The following is a 21430-nucleotide window of genomic DNA, read 5'->3' as shown; positions in this document are numbered from 1 at the left end:
GTCTGACTTAGCATGGATTGTGGCTTCCAGGCTCCTCTGTCCATGGGATTTCTGAGGCAAGAATACTAGAGTGGGTTGCTATTTCCTTCTCCAGAGAATCTTCCTGACCCAGGAATTGAACCCACATCTCTTGCATCTCCTGCATTGGCAGGTGGATTCTTTACCACGGAGCCACCAGAGAATCCCATCTCCATCATATATATATATATATATATATACTTTTAATAGATGTCTGGTATGTGGAATAATTTCCCTTCCCTCAACTGGCTTACAAATTTAGTACCAAGTTAGATGATAGATTGGGAAGATTTTAGAAGAAAAAAGCCAATTGACTGTTAATGCAGAGAAATCGTTTGTTCTTTTCATGAAACTGATTTGGAGACCTTTCCATTAAGGATAATATCTTTTAGATAAATGAGATAGGGTTTTTTCTGCTACAATTCAGTTCAGTTCAGTCTCTCAGTTATGTCTGACTCTTTGCCATCCCATGGACTGTAGCATGCCAGGCCTCCCTGCCCATCGCCAACTCCTGGAGTTTACTCAAACTCATGTCCATTGAGTCAGTGATGCTATCCAGCCATCTCATCCTCTGTCGTTCCCTTCTCCTCTGGCCTTCAGTCTTTCCCAGCGTCAGGGTCTTTTCAAATGAATCAGCTTTTCCCATCAGGTGGCTGAAATATTGGAGTTTCAGCTTGAGCATCTGTCCTTGCAATGAATATTCAGGACTGATTTCCTTTAGGATTGACTGGTTGGGTCTCCTTGCAGTCCAAGGGACTCTCAAGAGTCTTCTCCAACACCACAGTTCAAAAGCATCAATTCTTCGGTGCTCAGCTTTCTTTATAGTCCAACTCTCACATCCATACATGACTACTGGAAACACCATAGCTTTGACTAGATGGACCTTTGTTGGCAAAGTAATGTCTTTGCTTTTTAATATGCTGTCTATGTTGGTCATAACTTTTCTTTCAAGGAGCAAGCATCTTTTAGTTTCATGGCTATAGTCACCATCTGCAGTGATTTGTTTCTGTTTCAAGTATAATTAAATATACCCAGGGGTACAGACTCATCCTGTTCTATCAGAATGCTGAATAATCCTTCTTTAGAATTTTGTTTGCCTTTATCTTTCACCATTAGATAAGCATATACATCATCAGATTTTTACTTTTATTGAATTTAGTTTAGATTTTTCCCCCCTATTTTAAGAGAATATATTGGGTTGCCCAGAAAGTTTGTTCAGGTTTTTCCGTAACATCTTATGGAACCAACTTTCTGGCCAACCTATAAATAGGAAATTTTCTTTCTACTGGTAAGAGAAAAGAAACTGCAGTTAACTAAAAAGAGACCTCAGTAATATTGGTAACACATTCTGACTTGTAATAACTGCTTCCTGCTCTGTCATTGGGATTGATACTTATATTGTGAAAGGAAACCCTTTTCATCACATTTACACTAAAGGAGAGCTTTGAGAATCACAGTTTGAGTCAGTGTCACTGAATAACTCTAATGCGCACGATGGTAACTTACGCTCAGAACGTCTTTCCTTGCTTGTGTTTCTCACTCAGTGAGTGGTTGTGGTCCAGGTTCAATCAGAAACTTTTGAGCTGACATTTAGAAGGTTAGCTCTTTTTCCATCTGGCCAGTCGTTAGCAGCCAGCTCGGGAGGGTATCTGGGTTAAAACCATGATAAATGGAACTTCCATTAGGCTCCTTGGCTTGGGGCTTGTTTCCTGTACAAACTTTGTCCTGACTTTGGTGGTTTGATGAAGCAGAATACTTACTTTCGTTCAATAAATGAAAACTGAAGTTTAGCAGGTCGGGTAGCCTAGGTATCTTGTTTTGCAAAGAGATTCTGCTTCTAGGGTTGATGGTTTGCAAAGCCTGGGTTATGTTTCAGCTTGTGACCCATTGGGTGATTGTGAAAATAGCCTATGAACTTTTTTCATTGTAGAAAATGGAACAGGTGTTTGTTTTTAAATATCCTTTGAGATGAAGAAAACTCAGTATATTTTATGTACTATATTTTATGTATGTATTTTATATCTAATATATATATTTATACCTGATACTATTTTTATATCTAATATATATTAGATATATTTTAAATATATATATTTAAGATATTTATATCTGATATATATATTTTATATCTAATACTCAAGTTGGATTTACCTCACCACCATTTTCTTCAAATATTAGATTTACTCTAATAAGTTTCTTTTATTCTGAACAATGCATTATGACTTGGTGGGATGATATTTTTAGGCATCAAAGAGACCACAGGCCAACATGTATTATAAGCTTTATGTACACTTTTAAGATTTACTTTTTTTCCTGGGCACATACCTTTTGTGTTTATATGTTTGCGGTTCTGCACACCAGGCATTGGACATTTGGGGAAATTGGTAAAAATGCTTTTGTGAAACTTATTAAAATAATTCTGGTTCCAGGTGAAATTGAATAAAGCCACTCCAACCTGTTTTCCCCAATGAACACAAACATGAATCTGGATGAAGTGCCAGGTGAAGCTGGTTGAGATCTCTGAAAAGTAAATATTAGCATGTGGACTAGGGAAGAATTGTTGCTGTTTAGTCTCTAAGTCGTGTCTGGCTCTTTGGCAACCCTGTGGACCGTAGCCTACAGGCTCCGTCTGTCCATGGTATTTCCCTGGCGAGAAGACTGGAGTGGGTTGCCATTTCCGTCTCCAAGGGATCTTCCTGACCCAGGGATCGAACCTGTGTCTCCAACATCGACAGACGGATTCTTTACTACTGAGCCTCCAGGGACGTGTAGGGAAGAATATTAGTATGAATCATCACTAAACTAGAGGTGGGCTTACAATTTTTCTCTCTGCTAATCCCCCCAGCTTGAAATCAGTGCAGTCCAAAGTCTAGAAGTCAGTGTTGGAACAGAAGTCAAGGAGACCCTTCTAGTTCTGACTCAAAGAGTAGGAAAGAGAAGCCTTAAAGCTTGGAGAAAAGAGAGAAATCTCTGATCTTTTTTGGTCTCCTTTTCCTCAGTTTTGTCGTGCCCCAGCTCCCTGACAATCTTGTGGCAGAGGCAGCAGCAGCAAGAACAGCTGGCAGTGGGAAATTGTAAGAGCCAGGGCAATAAGTTGAGGGACCATCCTGTCGGTAAAGACATCATTATGAAAGGCAGGGCTGCAGTATGGCTTGCTTCTCGCACCCCAGTCCTCCTAGTACACTGGTGCAGTCATAGAAGTGGGTTGCTGTTGACTGATGAGGTAACAGGGAGTTCCAGGGTACTAGAAGGTGTCAGAGGAGGCCAGTGAGAAGGAGCTTGGGATTGATCCCATAAATCTATTTGTGAACTCCTAGGCTGACTACAGTCTGCATATGAATGGATCTGATCCTTCTTATTCACATAGCAAGCGAAGGTGGAACTGACTAATAGAAATTCACTCAAGTCCCAGACTTATCTCTACATGGTGCACACCCAGTGCAAATCTGAATGGCTTTGCATAGCTTTTGAAAATGAAACTGACATGGGAACTAGAACCCATAGAAGGTAGGTTGGAATTAATGGCCAGAAGCTGACCAAATCAGGTGCTTGATAATAAATAATATTAACATTCACCATATATGTAAATATGGCACAGGATTTTATAAGAACATTCAGGATGTTCAGGATATAATCCATATTGGCATATGAAGTAGTACAGAAATCTCAAGTCACATGGGAACAGACAGCAGAAGACAATGAAAAGATGACTTTATGGAAACTATTATAAAAGTGCCCAAATGAATAATCTTCAGTCCTGAAATAAAAGTTAGAATAGGAAGTATCGGTAAAGAAGTAAGAAATATAAAGTAAAAGCAAATGGCAAATTTATAATTTAAAAAATAGCCTCTCTACCTTGTGCCCCCATCCCACCAAAACAAAACAACAACCTCACTATATGGATTCAATAACAAAATGGAAACAACAGAAGAAAGAATTGGGAAACTTGAAAATAAATCAGTAGAAATTATCTACTGTGAATATGGGAGAGGCAAAATATTGTAGAGACCCTAGAACTATCGAAGGATTGCAAAAAGACATAATGTTTGTATGATCAGAGGCTCTGAATGAAAGAAGAGTGTGTGGCTAAAAAAAACTCCAAGAAATAATGGCTGAAAACTTTCCAAGTTTGGTGAAATAAATAAACCTATAAATTCCAGAAGCTAAGCTAATCCCAAACAGATAAAAAATATATACACTGAGTCACATCATAACTGCTGCAAACTTAATGACAAAGACAAAACCTTGAAAGCAGTCAGAGAAAAGTGACCTTATCTATAGGAAAACAGTGATTGAAATGACTGAATTTCTCATCAGAAATCACAGAGGGCAGAAAGAAACGTCACATCATGTTTAAAGTGCTGAAATAGAAGTGTGGAATCCTGTATCCAGTGAAAATACCCTTGAAAGTGAAATGAAGACAATCTCAGATGAAGGAAAACCAACCTTCTAAGAAATAGCTAGTTAAGGAAATTCCTTGGAAAAACGGGAAATAATACAAGAAGGAAATTTAGAATATCAAGAATGGAGGAGGTGGTAAATATAACAGAATTTTTTTCTTAAATTATGAAAAAATGATTCATCTCTGAAATACCAAGTAAAACACTGTCTGATGGGAATTTTCAGTGTGTATATATATATATATATATATATATATGTATGTATAAAACAAGTCTGTGAAAAGGAAATGATGAGGAAACCTATATGGTAGTATGGAAGGCAGAATAATCTACTTCCTGTCCCCCACAAATGTCCACATTCTATTACCCAAATTCTGTGAATATGGTACAGTAAATGGCAAAAAGAACTTTGTAGATGCGATTATGGCTGTAAATCTTGAGATGTACTGTCCTGATGGAGCCAATTATATCACGAGTCCTTAAGAATGGAAGAGGAAGACGGAAGAGAGGATCAGAGAGATGTAGAATTGAGGATGACTTTCCGTACTCTTGGTGGCTTTAAAAGTGGAGAAGAGGGCCCAGGCATGTGGGCAGCCTCCACAGTTGCAAAAGGCCCTCCACGGTCAGCCAGCAAGAAAATGAGAACTTTTTGGTCTGGAATGACCGAGAAACAGATTTATCTCTGGAGCTTCCAAGAAATTATGCAGTCTTTGTCAACACCTTGGTTTAATTTGATGAAATATGTATTAGACTTTTGGCCTCCAGAATTGAAAAATAATGAATTTATCTTAATAAGCCACTAAGATTGTAATTTTTTATAGCAGCAGTAGGAAACAAACACCTGTGGTTTGGTTTTTCTATTCCGGTTGGAGTGCTGAACTATTGATTCCAAGTAAAGGGTAAAAGGTTAACTTTGCATGTTGTAATCCCTAGCTATACCAACCACTAAAAATTGACACAAAAGTATAGCAAAAAGAATGATAATTTGAGTTAAAATGGAACGCTAAATAAACCTAACCAATGCAGGAAAGGGGAACTAGAACAAGCAGTAGAGGAAACAAACAGCAAACAAAATGCTCGACCTAAGTACAGACATATCATCACATTAGATATTAATAGTCTAAAAAGTGAAAGTCCCTCAGTCTTGTCCGACTCTTTGCGACCCCATGGACTATACAGTCGCTGGAATTCTCCAGGCCAGAATACTGGAGTGGGTAGCCGTTCCCTTCTCCAGGGGATCTTCCCAATGCAGGGATTGAACCCTTACTAGCTGAGCCACCAGGGAAGCCATTAATGGTCTAAACCAACTAAAGGATAGAGATCGTCAGATTGTATTTAAATAGCAAGAAGACAACTGTTTTAGTTGTAACATGTTTGCAGATAACAACAGGTCTTCAAAATACAGAAGCAAAAAATGATGTAACTGATAGGAGAAATAGACAAATTCACAATTATAGTTGAAAAGCAAACACCCCTCTTTAAGTAGCATAAGGAGTAGAGTATAAAAAACTAAACCATTAACCAACTAGATTAACAGACACCTATATAACACTCCGGGCTTCCCTGGTGGCACAGTGGTCAAGAGTTCACCTGCCAGTGCAGGAGATGTGGGTTCCATCCTGGGTGGGGAAGATCCCGTTGAGAAGGAAATGGCTCCAGTATTCTTGCCTGGGAAATTCCATGGACAGAGGAGCCTGGTGGTCTATAGTCCATGGGGTCATAAAAGAGTCAGACAGGACTTAGCAACTAAACAACAGCAACAATGTAACACTCCATTAAAGGCAAATAGACTAAAATATTTTCAGATGAATGTGGAAACAAGCATTTTGGACCTATGTGCAAGTTAAACTGTAAGATGTGAATTAAATAATGTATTTGTGTCCTGCTAATGTGAAGTATGTTTATGTTTATAGTAGCATTTTTAAAAGCAGCAAAGAATTGTAAAACATTTTTAAAATTTAAAGCTGAATGACCCAATATTATATAATTGAAATAATGATAATTTTAAAGCTGGATAACATTGTATTAAAAATTTACTCTTTGTGAAGCAGTTTTCTAATCGTTTTATATGGACAAATTCATTCAGTTCTCACAAGAGCCCTGTGAGGTAGTTATGGTTAAATTTATGTATAAAATGGAAATAAAACCAGTACAATATTGTAAAGCAATTATCTTCCAATTAAAAATAAATTTTTAAAAAGCTGAAAAAAATGGAAACTGTAATGAGACACAGAACTCTAAAGTGACTTAAGATATCAAAATATGACTTTATGATGGTATCATCAGTAAGAATGAAAACATAGCTTTTCCTGACTGCCCTTTCTCTGCATCAGATACTCAGACACTGGGACTTTATCTTATTTTGTTTTTAAGCTGGGTGATATATTCCCTAGTGAATAGGTGAAAAAGTTGAGATTTAGTCTGATAGTATACCTGAGCAGAACATAAAAAATTAAAATTCCAATCACGGAGTCTGTCTCTAGGATCCAAGGGCTTCATCTCTGCATTGCCTATTGAAGATACCAAGTTCATCCTTCGAGCTGATGGTCATCAGTCCAGAGCTGGAGGACTGTCACCTAGTCCTGATCTTCAGCAGTGACCTCCTAATGACTAAATATCCCGGGCTGGGTACAAATGCATGGTGTCCTTGATTTTGGAAAATGCTTTTTATCATAGCTCTTAGCCTTTTTTGTCATTAGACAAGTGTGACACGTGAGTATTGGCCAGCTTAGACTGACTTGACCACACTGTACTTTTTCATATTGGAAAGATTTATCAGGAGGCACTTGACACATCGAGTGAGGGTTATTTGATTTTAATCCGATTTCCTAATGAGTCCAACCTATTATATCTTAAATTTCTCCCCTTCCTGCATAGCATTCAGCAGACTGTATGATATTTGTTTGTGAAGCATTCCTGTCACTCACACCTGTTTGTGGGAAACATTTTCTCTCTTTCATTCTCCAACTGAAGCTCTGAAGTTTGCTTTTCTTAGGATTTCCATTGTAGAAGCTTCCATAGTTCTTCTGGTCTGGAACATTGGACTAAGGGCAGACTCTCACTTTTATAAATGTTTTTCTCTTTAGTTACTCTTATTTTAATATAAATTTTGAAGATACTAGATGGAATCCTAGTTGATATGAGCGTGTATTTGTCCTTCAAAATGCACACTTAACTCTAGAAAGGAAGAGGATAAATTAAAGCAGGATTGGCAAACTATAGTCTGTTGCCTGTTTTTATAAATAAAGTTTTACTGGGACCACAGGTACGCTTTCATTTCGGTATCATACATGTCTCCTCTGGTGTCATAACAATAGGATTGAGTAGTTTGAACTATCTGACTCTCAGTCTATAATATTTACTAACTGGCCTTGTTCAGAAATTGTTTGCTGACTCTGGGTTTAGAAACAGAAAGGCATTCCCTTGAACATAATGGTTAAAAGATGCTGTTATTTTTCTAGTAAATGTCTTTTGCTCTGCTTTCTTTTGAGAGGAAATAAGAAAGAAGCCCTCTTTTGTAATTTTTTATTTTTATTTTTTTTCCCAAGATTTATTAAGGTATAATTGACAAGTAAAATTTGCATATATTTAAGATATATGGTGGTCAGTTTAATACATGTATATATTACAAAATTATTACCACAATCAAGTTAATATCTCCCGTCACTTCTTGTACTTGCCATTTTTATGTTTGTATTTGTGTAGGGGGATAGAAACCTAAAGATCTATACCCTTAGCAAATTTCAAGAATACATGGTGATTATAAAAATAAAAAAGACAAAGAGATGAGTGCTGTTGAGGATGTGGAGAACTGGGAACTCTTACTTACTATTGATGGGGATATACATTGTTATGCATGCTAAGTCGCTTCAGTTGTGTCTGACTCTTTGTGTTCCTGCGGACTGTAACCCACCAGGCTCCTCCGTCCATGGGATTCTCCAGGAAAGAGTAGGTGGCCATTCCCTCCTCCAGGGGATCTTCCCAACCCAGGGATCGAACCCTGGTCTCCCGCATTGCAGGCAGATGCTTTACTCTCTGAGCCACCAGGATAGATTTTCCCAATTATTTTTTTGTAGATGTTACTGATTAGATGTTTTGGTCTTGATCACTTAGTGGGAAGAGTAAGATTCCTTGAGTCACATTTCCTACTTTGATGTGCTCTGACAGCACAGAGAAGCTTCATGTCCTTTCTCCGTGTCTTCTGTTTCCTAGGAGTCACTGAGTGTCCCACAGAGACATACTCTTCCCCAGAGGGACTGCCTGTGTCTTCATGCAGCCATGGACCTGGATAAACCGTCTGTCTGGGGCTCATTAAAACAGCGGACCAGGCCTTTGTTGATCAACCTGAGCAAGAGGAAGGTGAAGAAGACCTCGAGCAAAGCCCTGGACTTACGGGCCCAGCATCACCTGGACCGCCGCCTGAGCCTGTCCGTCCCGGACCTCCTGGAGGCTGAGGCCCTGGCCCCCGAGGGGCGGCCTTACTCCGGCCCCCAGTCGTCCTACACCTCGGTGCCCAGCAGCCTGTCGACGGCCGGCATCGTTCCCAAGAGCAGCAGTAGCTCTTTGAAACAGTCTGAAGAAGAACTGGATTGGAGTCAGGAGGAAGTGGGCCCCTTCCACGTGATAGAAACAGACTCCGAGGAGACTTTCACCTCTCCCACCGAGGACAGGAGAGCTTCCAGCAACGGCACCCTGGGTCTGCCCCAGAAAACGCCCCCTGGAGAGGATGCCCCCGAAGGGCCAGAGGTGAGGCCCGGCCTGGACGCTTTCCCGTTTTTCTATTTTTCTTCTTCCTAAGTGCCTGTAGTGCCCTTGGAAATTTTGGTTAGGATTTATTTTTGTGGTTAGTTTGGACAGAGAGGATGTCATTTATAACCATTTAAATGAAGGTAATATTGATTGTACCCAGTGTTCCCCTTCATTTGGGGGTTGACCTCTGTGTATCTTAAAAGTATTACAGATGACCTTCCTAGAGCACTTTAAGGCATTAAAAGCCCCGTTGGACGTGTTTTCATTTTTCCATCTCCTGGCAAAGAAATCAAGAGCATAACTTTTCCTTTAACTTTTTGCTGAAATGTATGTCTGATTCTGTCTCTCTGTCTCCTCCATTGCCCGGTCCTACCCACAGACAAAAATGCACATTCACATTCCTTAAAAATGTAAGAATATATGTATCTCCTCTTGACTGCCAGATAATTAGACTCTGTGCTCCCAGTGCAAGGGCCTGGGATCAATCCTTTGTCAGGGAACTAGATCCCATGTGCTGCAAGTTAGAGTTTGCATGGTGCAGTTAGAAGATCCTGCATGGTGCGGCTAAGACCAGCGAACTCAAATAAATGAATGAATAAATACCAGATATCTAAAAACAAGCTGAACCCTGAAGGAAACAAATTCTTATCCATTCAGGAATTTTTATAAAGCCTTAGTATTTCTTTATGATAAAATAACCAAATATAATTATGAGACAAATACTACATTTCTAGGATGAATTTAATTTAAATGTAGTTATGAGGTTACCAAGCTATGATTTGGATAATCAATTTGATCAGTTATTTTTTTAAATATCTTCCATTAATGGCACATGAAATAGGTTTCAGTGTTCAGGTAATGGCTTAATTTTTCTATATTTGAGATTAGTATTCTAATTGTGTGGAAAACTGGTTATTCAACTAGGATTTTTGATTTTATTTCTAGAACCAAAGCCTGTTATTTATGCCATATGTTCGGATTTCATTGGAGGATGGGATTGTGGATATTTGAAAGCCTTATTTTTTGGGAAGCATTACCAGTTAGGATACCATTGACCATTAAATGATACCTATTTGTTTCATTACCATTAACATTTATGAAGCCCTTTTTGTAAAAATTTTGTGATTTTTTTCTACTATTATTTGTGAATTTGAAATATGTTTCCATTAACCAAAATATAAATTGAGTTATTAAACATAATTCATAGTTCAGTATGAAGGAGGTAAGATGTTAAATTATATACTCAGGTTAATCTTATCTTCTTGCTATTTATTTACTGACGAGGAAAAAATAAGTGGGTTCCTTGGCCTTGACAGGCTAACAAACTTAAATTAGAATAAGTTGTTTTAAAAGTTGGTGCTGTTAAACTGTTTCACTGACTATACATATTTAGTGCCTACTCTATCCATCCCACAGACAGAGGAGCCTGCCAGGCTACAAACCATAGAGTCACAAAGAATCGGACACGGCTGAATCGACTTAGCACACACGCACTATCTGGGGCACCGTAGAGACTCTGTTGTAAAGAAGAGATGGTTGAGAACGTAACTCTGCCTTCAGGATTCAGCCCACTGGGACATAGCTTTGCACAGCATTAAGTGTAGCGTAAGAGGTAGACGGACATCAGGACTGCGTGTGCATCCAGGCCTCTGTGAGCTGAGATCACATGGGGGGATCCAGGGACATGTCCTGTGGGAGGCAGTCTGTAGACTGGCCCAGAGGATAAGTAGGATTTGACAGGTAAGGCAGCGTGACAGACACAGGCCTGAAGTGTGGGTGTGGGTCTGGGTGGTGGTGGTTTAGTCACTCAGTCGTGTCTGACTCTGTGACCCCGTGGACTGTTGCCTGCCAGACCTCTCTGTCCATGTGATTTCCTAGGCAAGTATACTGGAGTGGGTTGTCATTTCATTCTCCAGGGGATCTTCTTGGCCCAGGGATCAAATCCAGGTCTCCTGTATTGTAGGGGGATTCTTTACCAGCTGAGCCACCAAGGAAGCCCCAGTGTGGATGGGGGAGGCCAAAGGTGGGAAGCATTCTGCTCTGCCTGGAATGAAGGCTTGGGGAGCTTTCTGACGGGGCGTCTGTGATGTGTGTCTGTAGTGGCTGTGGGCTGTGTGGAGGGCTGGTCAGTGATGTGATGGCAAATGGATGGATTGCAGATGGGTGGTTGGTAGTGGTTATTCTTTTACCATTAATGCAAAAAAGCCTGGATGGTACAGTTTTTTTAAGAGTAAATAATTCCAGGTAATCTGATGAAACTCAGCCATTAAGCAAACAGCAGTAACAACAACAAAAACTTCTTGCTTGGGAAAGAATCTTCTGCCTGTTTTTTCCTTCCCTAAGCATAATTGACATAGACTGAGGCGGTAGGAGATCAGCCCTGGGATTTCTTTGGAAGGAATGATGCTAAAGCTGAAACTCCAGTACTTTGGCCACCTCATGCGAAGAGTTGACTCATTGGAAAAGACTCTGATGCTGGGAGGGATTAGGGGCAGGAGGAGAAGGGGACGACAGAGGATGAGATGGCTGGATGGCATCACTGACTCGATGGACGTGAGTCTGGGTGAACTCCGGGAGTTGGTGATGGACAGGAAGGCCTGGTGTGCTGCGATTCATGGGATCACAAAGAGTCGGACACGACTGAGCGACTGAACTGAACTGAGGTTGTATCTTCCTTCTGTGGCCACTCATTGCCATTTGTCAGTGTGGTCAGCTGTTTGCAGAGGATGGAGAGACTGGGCTGCAGCTCATCAGACCTGCAGGATCACTTGTGGTCAGCTGCAGTACTCACCTCCTCGCCCCGCCTCCCCCTGTATCCTGTGGGCTTCTCACTACCTGAGGATCCAGTTTATCACATGGTACGGAAGTGAGCCCCTCCCTTGCTAATGTTTTGCACTAGGCTATGTTAACTGGAGGGTGGGTGTGACTGGAGGAGTCTTGTCTAACTTGTTTTGGTTTTCTCAGGGCCCAGCTCCATGCCTGGCCCCTGGTAGGTGCTCAGTGTTGTTGTTCTTTGTTTTTTTTTAAATACAGAAATTGGTGATGACAGTGTATGCATTCAGGTTCATAAGGCTCTTCTTGGTGTTTTCTCTTCAAGTTCTCTTCATTTTATGGTTTGAAGTCAGGTCTTCTTGGGTTGATCCTTCAATATCATGTAATGTCCTTCCTTGTCTCTTATAATATTCTTTAAGTCTGTTTTGTCTGATGTGGTAATTGCTATTCCAGCTTTCTTGCGATTTCCATTTGCATGCAATATCTTTTTCCATCCCCTCACTTTCAGTCTCCCTAGATCTGAAGTGGGTCTCTTGTGGACAGCAGATATATGATTCTTCTTTTTATATCCACTCAGGCAGTCTTTGTCTTTTGGTTGGAGCATTTAATCCATTTATATTTAAAGTAATTATTGGTATATATGTATATATTCCTTTTGGCATTTTATTGATTGTTTTGGGTTTGTTTTTGTAGGTCTTGTCCTTCTCTGTGTTTCCTTTCTAGAGAAGTCCCTTTAGCATTTGTTGTAAAGCTGGTTTGGTGGTGCTGATTCCCTTAATTTTTGCTTACCTGTGAAGCTTTTGATTTTTCCCTCGATTTTGAATGAGGTCCTTTCTGGAGTAACTCCTAGAGTAATCTTTCTTGTTAGGTTTTTACATTTCATTACTTTAGATATATCCTGCCACTCCCTTCTGGCCTGCAGCGTTTCTGCTGAAAGATTAGCTGTTAACCTTGTGAGAATCCCCTTGTATGTTACTTATTGCTTTTCCCTTGCTGCTTTTAATATATTTTCTTTGTATTTAATTTGTTGGTTTGATTAATATGTGTTTTGGCATGTTTCTCCTTGGGTTTTTTCCTTTATGGGACTCTGTGCTTTTTTGGACTTGATTGACTATTTTTTCCCATGTTAGGGAAGTTTTTGACTATAGTCTCTTCAAATATTTTCTGAGACTCTGACTTTTTCGTCTTCTGGAACCCCTTTAATTTGAATGTTGATGCATTTAATGTTTTCCTAGAGGTCTCCAAGACTGTCTTTAATTATTTTCATTAGCTTTTTTTTATTCTGCACTTTGCTAGTTATCTCCACCATTCTACCTTCCAGCTCATTTATCTGTTCTGCCTCATTATTCTGCTGTTGATTCCTTCCAGACTATTTTTAATTTCTGAAATTTCACTGTTCATCACTGCTTGTTTATTCTTTATTTTTTCTAGGTCCTTGTTAAATATGTTAAGTGATTCTTGCGTTCTCTCTATTCTGTCTTGAGATTTTGGATCATCGTTACTATTATAACCGAATTCTTTTACAGATAGTTTGGCTCTTTTCTCTTCATTCGTTGGGTCTTGTGGGTTTTTACCTCGTTCCTTCATCTGCACAATACTTTTGTCATTTCATTTTGGCTAACTGACTGCATTTGAAGTCTCCTTTCCCTGGGCTACAGGGTCATAGTTCTTCTTACTTTGGTCTCTGCCCTTAGCGATAGGCTGGTCCAGTGGCTTGTGTAGGCCTCATGTTGGGAGAGTTGCTATGTAACACAGGGAGCTCAGCCGAGTGCTCTGTAATGACTTAGAAGGGTGGTATGCAGCCTCAAGAAGGAGGCAGCTACGTATACTTCTGATTGATTCACACTGTACATCAGAAAGCAACACAGCATTGTAAAACAGTTCAGTTCAGTTCAGTTCAGTCGCTCAGTCCTGTCTCACTCTTTGCGACCCCATGAATCGCAGCACGCCAGGCCTCCCTGTCCATCACCAACTCCTGGAGTTCACCCAGACTCACGTCCATCGAGTCACTGATGCCATCCAGCCATCTCATCCTCTGTCGTCCCCTTCTCCTCCTGCCCCCAGTCCCTCCCAGCATCAGAGTCTTTTCCAATGAGTCAACTCTTTGCATGAGGTGGCCAAAGTACTGGAGTTTCAGATTTAGAAAGGTGTAGAGCCTTTGTTATCAATGAATTACATTTTTTTGTTGAAATATAGTTGATTTTCACTGTTGTGTTTATTTTTGCTGTACAACAGAATGATTCAGTTATATATATATATATATATATATATATGTATATATGTATATTTACACTCACATTGTTTTTTTTTAAATACTCTTTTCCATTATGATTTGTTACAGAATATTGAATGTAGCTCTTTATGCCATATAGTTGGACCTTGTTTTGATCCATTCTGTATATAAAAACCTGCATCTCCTACCTACAAACTCCCATTCCTTCCCTTCCCCACCCACTTACCCTTGGCAACCACAAGTCTGTCCTTACATATTTTTTAAATGAATGGGAGTCCTGCTGAAGTCATGTGATCTGTGAGGGAACATTTCATGCAAAGATGGGCAAAATAAAGGACAGAAACGCTATGGCCCTAACAGAAAATATTAAGAAGAGGTGGCAAGAATACACAGAAGAACTATACAGAAAAGATCTTAATGACCCGGATAACCATGATGGTGTGATCACTCACCTAGAGCCAGACATCCTGGAATGTGAAGTCAAGTGGGCCTAAGGAAACATCACTTTGAACAAAGCTAGTGGAGGTGTTGGAATTCCAGCTAAGCGATTTCAAATCCTAAGAGATGATGCTGTGAAAGTGCTGCACTCAATAGGCCAGCAAATTTGGAAAACTCAGCAGTGGCCACAGGACTGGAAAAGGTCAGTTTTCATTCCAATCCCAAAGAAGGGCAATCCCAAGGAATGTTCAAACTACCACACAATTGCACTCATCTCACAGGCTAGGAAAGTAATGTTCAAAATCCTTCAAGCTAGGCTTCAACAGTATGTGAACCAGGAATTTCCAGATGTACAAGCTGGATTTAGAAAAGGCAGATGAACCAGAGATCAAATTGCCAAAATCCATTGGATCATAGAAAAAGCTAGTGAATTCCAGAAAAACATCTACTTCTTCTTCATTGACTATGCTAATGCCTTTGATTGTGTAGACCACAACAAACTGTAGAAAATTCTTAAAGAGATGGGAATACCAGACCGCCTTACCTTGCTCCTTTGTGAAAGGAGAAACCTTTGTGCAGGTCAGGAAGCAACAGTTAGAATTGGACATGGAACAACAGACTGGTTCCAAATTGGGAAGGGGGGTGCATCAAGGCTGTATATTGTCACCCTGATTATTTAACTTACATGCAGAGTACATCATGTGAAATGCTGGGCTGGATGAAGTACAAGCTGGGATCAAGATCGTGGGGAGGAATATCAGTAACCTCAGATATACAGATGACACCACCCTTATGGCAGAAATTAAGAGGAATTAAAGAGCCTCTTGATGAAGATGAAAGAGGAGAGTGAAGAAGCCGGATTAAAATTCAACAGTCAAAAAATGAAGATCACAGCATCAGGTTTCATCACTTCATGCCAGATAGATGAGGAAAGAATGAAAACAGTGACAGACCTTATGTTCTTGGATTCTGAAATCACTGTGGATGGTGACTGCAGCCATGAAATTAAAAGACACTTGCTTCTTGGAAGAAAAGCGATGACAAATCTCGATAGCATATTAAGAAGCAGAGACATTGCCTACAGAGGTCCATATAGTCAAGGCTATGGTTTTTCCAGTAGTTATGTATGGGTGTGAGAGCTGGACTATAAAAAAGGTTGAGGACTGAAGAACTGATGCTTTTGAACTGTGGTGTTGGAAAAGATTCTTGAGAGTCCCTTGGACTGCAAGGAGATCAAGCCAGTCAATCCTAAAGGAAATTAACCCTGGATTTTCATTGGAAGGACTGATGCTGAAACTGAAGCTCCAATACTTTGGCCACCTGATGGGAAAAGCTGACTCATTTGAAAAGACCCTGATACTGGGAAAGATTGAAAGCAGGAGGAGAAAGGGATGACAGAGGATATGGTTGTATGCCATCACTGACTGAATGGCCATGAGTTTGAGCAAACTCTGGGAGATAGTGAAGGACAGGGAAGCCTGGCATGCTGCAGTCCATGGGGTTGCAAAGAGTCAGACATGACTGAGCGGTTGAACAACAACAACAATCCTTGTCTCAGATCTGGTTTATCTGTTTCTTCTAATGAGTAGCAGATAGCATTCTATTGCTTTTATGAAATGGGTGGGAACTGAGGAGGAAGGTATGGGTTGGCATGTGACATACCCAGTGCACAACAAAATCAATGATTGCCGGTATCCTTGGTGTAGCTTATTTCATGGGTAGCTTTCCCAAGGAGGTGAGGGATGGAACATCCGTGGTCTAAGGCCTGCGCTGGGATTTGTCTCACTTGCTAATGAAGCTGAGATTCTTAATGTCCTATGGGATAGGCTTCCTCTCCTGTCTACAGGTTCAAATGGGCAGGTCATTTTGCAACACTTCCATGCGAGACTTGTCCCTTTTTATGATTGACATTTTATTAGTTGTACTTTTTTCACTCAAAGTGATAGCCTGTCACGGTTGCCTGGCAACCAGATTGCCTCCTATATGTGACTATGTATGTTCCCCCTCTGATGGATGAAACTCTTTCCCGTTGCTCTCATCACCATGACTCGGGGCTCGAGATGCTAAAACAGCATCTCATGCTGTAGCCCCACACCACCACCACCATTGTGTGTTCGGCCAGCTGTGTAGAAGTCAGTCTCTCTTGTTAGACTGGAAGAGCAGAGATAATGTCTTCTTCCTTTTTCCCCATTCTTTCTGCAAACCTAACTTATGTAAAATATATTGATTCATTTTGTGTCTGAAGTTGACGGCTGTGTGCTGGGGGTGGCCATAGAAATTCAGTTTGCTTGGGAGAAATGCTGACCCATGGAGACCTTGAGTAGGTAGGTGAGTTCTGAAGGCATTCCCAAATGTCTCCTTTTACATGAAGAAGATAAAATTAGGGAGACTCAAAGGGAGAGTCACTTATTTTTTCTTCTTTTTATTTTGCTGTTTTTTTCTTGCTTCTTTCTCCTGTCAGCATTCCCCCCAGTGGATATTTTACAAGGTACTTTTTCACGGTTAAGAATTGAGAAAATACAGAGTCACCTCTGGTTCTCGTCCTTGGTGTTGATGATGGAGTTGAGACGAGACCCGATTACTGGAAACAGTGACCAGCACTCTGAGGCAGTCTCTAGACAGTGTGAGATAACAAGCCATTTGAGGTGAAAGGGGAGCAGAGAGATTGCTCCGAGTTTGTGGCTGGAAAGGCCTGAAGCAGATGCGTTTTGAGGCTAAGACTCAGATAGGTGGGGGATAAATCCAAGTAGTTAAGGTTGTTGTTTATGAAACTAGAAAAATAGAATGCTCATAGCCCAGTACGTGGCAATCGCAAGTGCCCAATGAGGACTCTGCTAAGATTATGGTTGTATTTATTACTTGTATTATTTTTATCATTATGTTTTCAGCATGAAGTCGAAGGCCAAAGAGGTTGAAAGACTTGCCTAATATCCAGCTAGTAAGTGTCAGAGCCAGGAACTAAATCGAGGATTGTTTGAATCTAAAGCCCGTGTGCAAAACTCTGTATATATTAGGGGTTTGCTGCTGCTGCTGCTGAGTCACTTCAGTTGTGTCCGACTCTGTGCGACCCCATAGATGGCAGCCCACCAGGATGCCCCGGGTTTAGAGAAATGTAGATCTGCAGTTCAGGAGAACTCAGAGCTGGTGATCTAGAAAGAGCTGATCATCAAAGGAAGGTATTTGTTTTTCAGTGTCCACTGTGCCCTTTTAAATCCTCCTTTAAGTTACAGTGAAGGAATGGTTTATTATCATGGTCTGTAGCCAATAATCCTGAATGGAAGGATTAATACCATCCCTGCCCCACCACTGATGTAACCCCACAATGGGGTCCCTCCTTCCCTAACACTCTGAAAGTTGGAGTTTTAAACAGCCCACTTTGGTGCAAGCTTACATGGATGAGTTGAGTGGTTTAGAGGAGTACCTTATTGGGATAGTTCCAGAAACTCTGCTTGGCAACCACAGAGCTTCAGTTTAGTGACCACAGAGAAGCAAGATGTCAAACCACAGAGGCAAGGAAACAACCGACAGTCAGCAGAATTAAACGAGGGCGTCGGCTTCTCAACACTTCAGTTACGTGTTCTTTACTATTTTTGTTTTATGTCAGAAATCATTGCTCAACATAAATGATGTCAGTGAGACAAGCGTGTGAACCGTGCCCCAGGGTCCTTCATGGAAGTGTTCCCGTTTTTCTTTTTCCCTCCCTTCTTCCCATACCTGCTCTGTGCCGATCCTGCCCTGAGACACTGGGAACACAGCAGCTGACAAAGCAGACCACAGTGTACTTCCTCCTGTGGATCCTATTCTAGATGGTGGGGGGCTTCAGATCTACTCAAAAAGTGATAGATTGGATGGAGAAAAATAAAGCAGAGGAAGCATTTAGGAGTGCTGAGGTGGAGATGTGACCGTTTTGAACGCAGTGGTCAGGAAATATCTCTTCTGAGAAGAAAACATTTATACAAGACCTAGAGGAGGTGAGAAAGTAAGTTGTACACGTGTTGGGAGAAAAAACATTCCTGAAGTAGACAAAGATACAGCATACAGATTCCGGTGAGGTAGGAGTGTGCTTGGTGTATGTCAGAGACAGTAGGGAAGCAGTGTGACTGGAGAGGATGATGGGAGGTGTCAGACTTATTTCTGAGGACTTAGCACAGGGGCTTTCCCATCCTGCCAGGTGACTGCTACCATAGCAACCACCCGGGATACTGGATGAGCAGATGCAAAGGTACCCTGTGGGCTGGGTGCTGTGTTTGCTCACAGGCAGGGCAGGATGGATCAGTAGCATGCAGTGATGCTTGCTATACCTGCTGTGGACACTGGGAAGAGCAAAAAGTGAGTTTGCCTCAGATTGGAGTTGTGGGGGAAGCAGGTACAAGTTAATAAGCTGAGAGAAGAGAGGAAGACGGCTCCATCCTGAGATCTGCCTTGATTGTGTATGTATGTGTGTGATAGTCGCTACGTCGTGTCTGACTCTATGCAATCCTGTGAACTGCAGCCCACCAGGCTCCTCTGTCCATGGGATTGTCCAGGCAAGCGTACTGGTTCAGTTCAGTCACTCAGTCATGTCCGACTCTTTGTGACCCCATAGGCTGCAGCACGCCAGGCCTCCCTGTCCATCACCAACTCCCGGAGTTGACTCAAACTCGTGTCCATTGAATAGGTGATGCCATCCAACCATCTCATCCTCTGTCATCCCCTTCTCTTCTTGCCTTCAATCTTTCCCAGCATCAGGGTCTTTTTAGATGAGTCAGTTCTTCGCATCAGCTGGCCAAAATATTGGAGTTTCAGCTTGAGCATCAGTCCTTCCCATGAACATTCAAGACTGATTTCCTTTTGGATGGATTGGTTGGATCTCCTTGCAGAACTTTGTGCGCACAAGGACCCAGGAGAAAGAAGCAGTGACCCCACAAGAGACTGACCCAGACTTGCCCATGAGTGTCCGGGAGCCTCCAGCAGAGGTGTGGACTGGTGGCGGCCTGCTGCAGGGCTGGGGGCACTGAGTGTAGCAGTGCATGCCTTTTGAAGGAGGCCACCATCATCTTCATTACCTCCACCAGTTTGTCTCCTGTAAATAACAGGACAACCCCACCCATCAACAGAAAATTGAATTAAAGTTTTACTGAGCATGGCCCCACTCATCAGAACAAGACCCAGTTTTCCCTTCAGCCAGTCTCTCCCATCAGGAAGCTTCCATAAGCCTCTTATCCTTCTCCATCAGAGGGAAGACAGACTGAAAACCACAGTCACAGGAAACTAACCAATCTGATCACATGGACCACAGCCTTGTCTAACTCAATGAAACTATGAGCCATGCCGTGTAGGGACACCCAAGAAGGACAGGTCATGGTGGAGAGTTCTGATAAAACGTGGACCGCTTGAGAAGGGAATGGCAAACCACTTCTTGCCTTGAGAACCCTATGAACAGTATGAAAAGGCAAAAAGATAGGACATGAAAGATGAACTCCCCAGGTCGGTAGGTGCCCAATATGCTCCTGGAGATCAGTGGAGAGATAACTCCAGAGAGAATGAAGTGACGGAGCCAAAGCATACTAGAGTGGGTTGCTATTTCCTCCTCCAGGGGATCCTCCTGACCAAGGGACCAAACCCACATCTCCTACATCTTCTGCATTGGAGGCAGATTCTTCATCACTGCACCACTTTGGAAGCCCCTACCTTGATGATCTATCTGCCATCATAAGAGTGTCGGTGGGGAAGGGATGGTCAGATTGAAGGGGTGGACTTGGGTTACTGACCACCTTCATTGAGTTGTTTTCTTCAGTCTTCCCAAACACATCCACTGTCTTCGTAGTAATAAAAAATAATAGAATGGCAACACCGATTTAATAGCACCCTGAGAGGTTGTGTGGAAGGAACTCTGCTAAGTGCTGTGTAAATGTAGTCTCGTTGGGCCACACCTGCTGGACTCACTCCTTATACAGAGAGCCTTGTACAGTGACTGGGCCAAAGAAGGAACTAGGACAGGTATCTCTGAAGGAATGAATTTTTCTCAGCCTGTAAGGGTAATAGATTTTTTTGCCCCTTTGAGAGATGCTCCTGTGGCCGTGAACTTAAGTGAACTTTTCAAGGCCACAAAGCCAGGACGTAGCAGAAGTGGGATTCAGACTTAGGTGTTTGTAGCTCCAGGTCTCTGTCTACTACTGATCAGAGCTGACTGTTGTGCACGTCACGTGAAGGTTCTGCTCTTAGATTCTCCTGGTTCTGGGCACAGTTGTGTGCACTGAAGGGCAGAAACCAGGTGAAGGGCTAATTAACCTTTCTTGCTTCTCTTCGGCAACCAACTAACCTCTTAGCTCTGGCTCTCAATTTGTAAATTGGTGAATTACTAGCGACAGTCCATGGACTTCTTATAAGAAGTTAACAGAAGTGTGTATTTGTTGATTATGAAGTGCTAGCCAGAGTAAAGAGGGGACCATTGTTATTTCTAAAGTACCTTCTGCTAGCAGTCTTGAAAATGATTATGGAAGGTCAGTGGGCACATGTTACTGAATGTGGTAAGAGAAGTTCCCTATATCAAGGTTGGCAAACTTTTTCTCTAAAGGGCCAGGTAATAAATAGGTACAGTTTTGTGAACCATAGCCCTTGCTCTGTAGCAACTACTCAACCCTGGTGTTGTAGCATGAAATTAGCCATAGAAAGTGTATAAATATATACATACCGCTGCTAAGTTGCCTCAGTCATGTCCGACTCTGTGCAACCGCATAGACGGCAGCCCACCAGGCTCCCCCGTCCCTGGGATTCTCCAGGCAAGAACACTGGAGTGGGTTGCCATTTCCTTCTCCAATACATGAAAGTGAAAAGTGAA

The 21430-nt window shown here is 41.6% G+C and overlaps 1 protein-coding gene across 6 annotated transcripts in view; it reads left to right on the top strand.

The window, feature by feature from the left end:
- MCTP2 (multiple C2 and transmembrane domain containing 2) overlaps positions 1–21430 on the top strand; it is a 260113-nt gene that overhangs the window by 51198 nt on the left and 187485 nt on the right. For all 6 annotated transcript variants that reach the window (XM_070775046.1, XM_070775043.1, XM_070775042.1 and 3 more), the window contains one exon: positions 8631–9164. In XM_070775046.1, coding sequence (XP_070631147.1) covers positions 8697–9164 — 468 coding nt within the window. In that variant the 5' untranslated portion in view covers positions 8631–8696. The remainder of the gene's footprint in view (positions 1–8630; positions 9165–21430) is intronic.

The sequence above is a fragment of the Bos indicus genome, chromosome 21 (assembly GCF_029378745.1).
Source record: "Bos indicus isolate NIAB-ARS_2022 breed Sahiwal x Tharparkar chromosome 21, NIAB-ARS_B.indTharparkar_mat_pri_1.0, whole genome shotgun sequence".
Taxonomy (NCBI): Eukaryota; Metazoa; Chordata; class Mammalia; order Artiodactyla; family Bovidae; genus Bos; species Bos indicus.
Note: the sequence above shows the minus strand (reverse complement) of the source record. Positions and strands in the feature narration are given on the sequence as shown.